The 2,650-nt window shown below is 40.3% G+C and overlaps 1 protein-coding gene across 1 annotated transcript; it reads right to left on the bottom strand.

Moving 5' to 3' along the window:
• LOC115681992 (WAT1-related protein At5g64700-like) lies at positions 1–2,397 on the bottom strand. Its single transcript, XM_030606104.2, has 7 exons — positions 2,127–2,397; positions 1,918–1,980; positions 1,657–1,773; positions 926–1,178; positions 611–769; positions 364–515; positions 1–264 (listed from the first exon to the last, which is right to left on the bottom strand). The coding sequence occupies exons 1-7, from the start codon at positions 2,312–2,314 to the stop codon at positions 96–98; spliced, it is 1,101 nt and encodes a 366-aa protein (XP_030461964.1). The 5' UTR covers positions 2,315–2,397; the 3' UTR covers positions 1–95.
• Positions 2,398–2,650: the final 253 nt, after the last annotated feature.

The raw sequence follows: 2,650 nt of genomic DNA on the forward strand, positions 1-2,650 counted from the left end.
TGAATCTCAACTGTGTATTTTTATTGCAATAATCAGACTAACTTAACTATAATCTCTGCCTAATTGGGAAATTTTTTTGTCCCAGAATGAGAGATTTAGACAAGTATGTCTGGTGATTTATGAGAAGCCTCCTCTTGTTTGAATTGTGAGCATTCTTGATCAACCTCAGGAGGCTTGCAATTTCCTTGGTCCAGCGTTTGTTCCCTGCTTTTCCCCCACAAAACGCTGTACAGTCCTCCAACTAGCAAAACCCCACCAAGAATACTGAAAGAAAGCCCACACATTTGGGACATTAATGACAATCATCAATGAATTCCACAAAAAGAAGAAAATAATTTGAATTGATGAATGGAATGTTAATACCTTCCAAAGGTGAGGGTCTCACACAGGACAAATGTAGAAAAGAGAATCGTGATGATGAGAGCCAGTGGTGTGGACATGGCTAGGAAAACTGGCCCCCTTTTCTCAATGATCCAAGCTTGTAGATAGTATGTCAGCCCAGTTACCACTATTCCCTGTTTGTCATATCAAATAGCAAACAAATTCATTGGGAGAAATAATCTATTGGGCTATGTGTGGAGCAACCGAGAGAAAAGATTGGTGAGCTCACACAATAAGCCACGGCGAGGAGGCGGACGTTCCAACCCAGTTTCCACTGAGTAGGGTCTCTCGCCAAAGGAATGGCAATGACAAGTGATTGGATTGAGCTCATGAAACATTGTAGCGTTGTGAGCATCAGTTTCGGGGGGTAACTCTTTATTATCCGTCCCTAAAAAAAGCATATGTGAGTCATCAATCCAAAAGTCATTCTTAATGCAATTGCAAGGTCATAGCTTCGTCCTAATTTAAGCAACTCCACGGCAAACATGCAAAGAGGGTATCACGTGTGTATGCTTGATGAAGATGTTATGTAGTTTTTCTCTACCTGCAAAACAAGCCACAAAGCCCAGCAGAAATTGGAAGAGAGCATGAGGAAGCAACCCTTGACCCAAATCATGCCCGAATAAGCATGGGATGGGCTATTTCTGTTGTGATGCCCATAAAGCACAAAATGATGGCACCAGAGTTTGATGTGTGGACCTTTGTAAAAGGCTAAGGTCGCTGCTCCTCCCAGGCACACAATCACACCCGCAAGCTTTGCCAACCCTGAGGTTGTCCTCAATCTCAACGTTTCCATCCTGCAAAATGAAACACTGTTTTTAAAATTGATTTATAAAATTGATTTGTAAAGTGATGTATCAGACTCTAATAAATGGTAAATTTCCCATAAAGCTCTCTATCCTGTCTCTCTAAAGAAAGTATAGTACACCGGTCATCTTCCATCAAGAAAAGCGGAGGTGTTACTTTGCAAGGGGCATCTCTCTCTCTCTCCCTGGAGGGGAAAGTATGGAATATAGGCCCTAAAAGTGGTTTGTATTGTTTTGAATCTTCCTTCACACCAGCTGTTTCTTGAGGAAGTCAAGGAAGGGAAAGTGAGGAATATTATTATGGTTATCATTAGAAAATCATAATAATATTTCTTTCGTGTGTTCTCTCGTCCCCCAAAAACACTAAAAGGAAAAAGAAAAAAAAAAGAATTGGGAAAGAAGAGGCTTCATTAATACCATACTCATCTTATACTAATAACTCAGTTACATAAGAATAACTAAAGCTCACCTGAGCAAAACTGCCAAGAAGAAGGTTATGGCAGGCAAACAGTTCGTTGTCGCAGCTGCCAAAGTTGCTGACGTGTACACAAGGCCTACGCCGTAGATGTCCAAGCTCGCAGTGATCCTGAAATTCTCAAGAAAGCTCCAACTGACTCGCTATAATTCATTTGTGGAAAAAGAAAGAAATCTTTTCCCTTCTTGCGTATAGCATGATTTTGCATATTATTGCGTTCTTAAGTCAGTTAAATAGAGATTTGCATATGCTTACCCGAATAAGGAAATTAGAAATATCTTGCAGAAAGTCACGAACGATAAGGAAGGAGCGGTTTTCCTGGAATCAAGAAACCAAATCAAGAAAGTAGCCAAGATCTTGGATAATGAATTTTAACCGTCATAAGCTTCGTATCAACTGGAACATAGAAGACAATGAGATGTAAGACAAAAGAAGAGCAGAGTCTGCTAAGTTGCTATCTTTACCATTCGAAATAGAAGGCAAGAGGGGCCAAGAAAATCGTGGCAGTGGCCTGTCTGTAGAAGACGAAGACAAAGTTGTTCATGCCACCATCGAACGCGGCTTTGGAGAGCAAGAACATGCCTGCATAGATCATTTGGACAAGCACAACCACCAAATAAGGTTTTTTGCTGTCCACTTCCTTCATCTCCATGAAGTACTCGTATCAGAAATCAGAGGATTTTTCTATTTTTTGATGGACTGTTATGCTTCTGTGATGCTTTTCTTTTTCTCTGTTTCTTTCAAGCTTGTTCTGATTATAAGGATCTTCAGAGCATTTATAAGTTCACCATGATGGGCATCAAAGCAGACCATTGAAATAGTCACGTCACGTGACACATGGCATAATATCATGCATTCACCAGCATGCGACTTTATTACCATATATGATAGAAATGAAATGATATTACATCAGCATGTGTGTCAGTGATGTGAGCCGTATCGTATAAAGTACTTTTGTCGAAAAGAGAAGGCTATGCAGCCTCGTTTG

This window comes from Syzygium oleosum, unplaced genomic scaffold (genome assembly GCF_021117445.2).
Source record: "Syzygium oleosum isolate NSW1041296 unplaced genomic scaffold, Sole_v2.1 Sole_v2.26, whole genome shotgun sequence".
Lineage (NCBI taxonomy): Eukaryota > Viridiplantae > Streptophyta > Magnoliopsida > Myrtales > Myrtaceae > Syzygium > Syzygium oleosum.

Coding starts and splice junctions, on each gene's coding strand:
- LOC115681992 (XM_030606104.2), bottom strand. CDS start 2,314: ATGGAGATGAAGGAAGTGGACAGCAAAAAACCTTATTTGGTGGTTGTG. Junction 770..925: donor CTTTGTGGCTTGTTTTGCAG/GTAGAGAAAAAC, acceptor TGCTTTTTTTAG/GGACGGATAATAAAGAGTTA. Junction 265..363: donor GAGACCCTCACCTTTGGAAG/GTATTAACATTC, acceptor GCTTTCTTTCAG/TATTCTTGGTGGGGTTTTGC.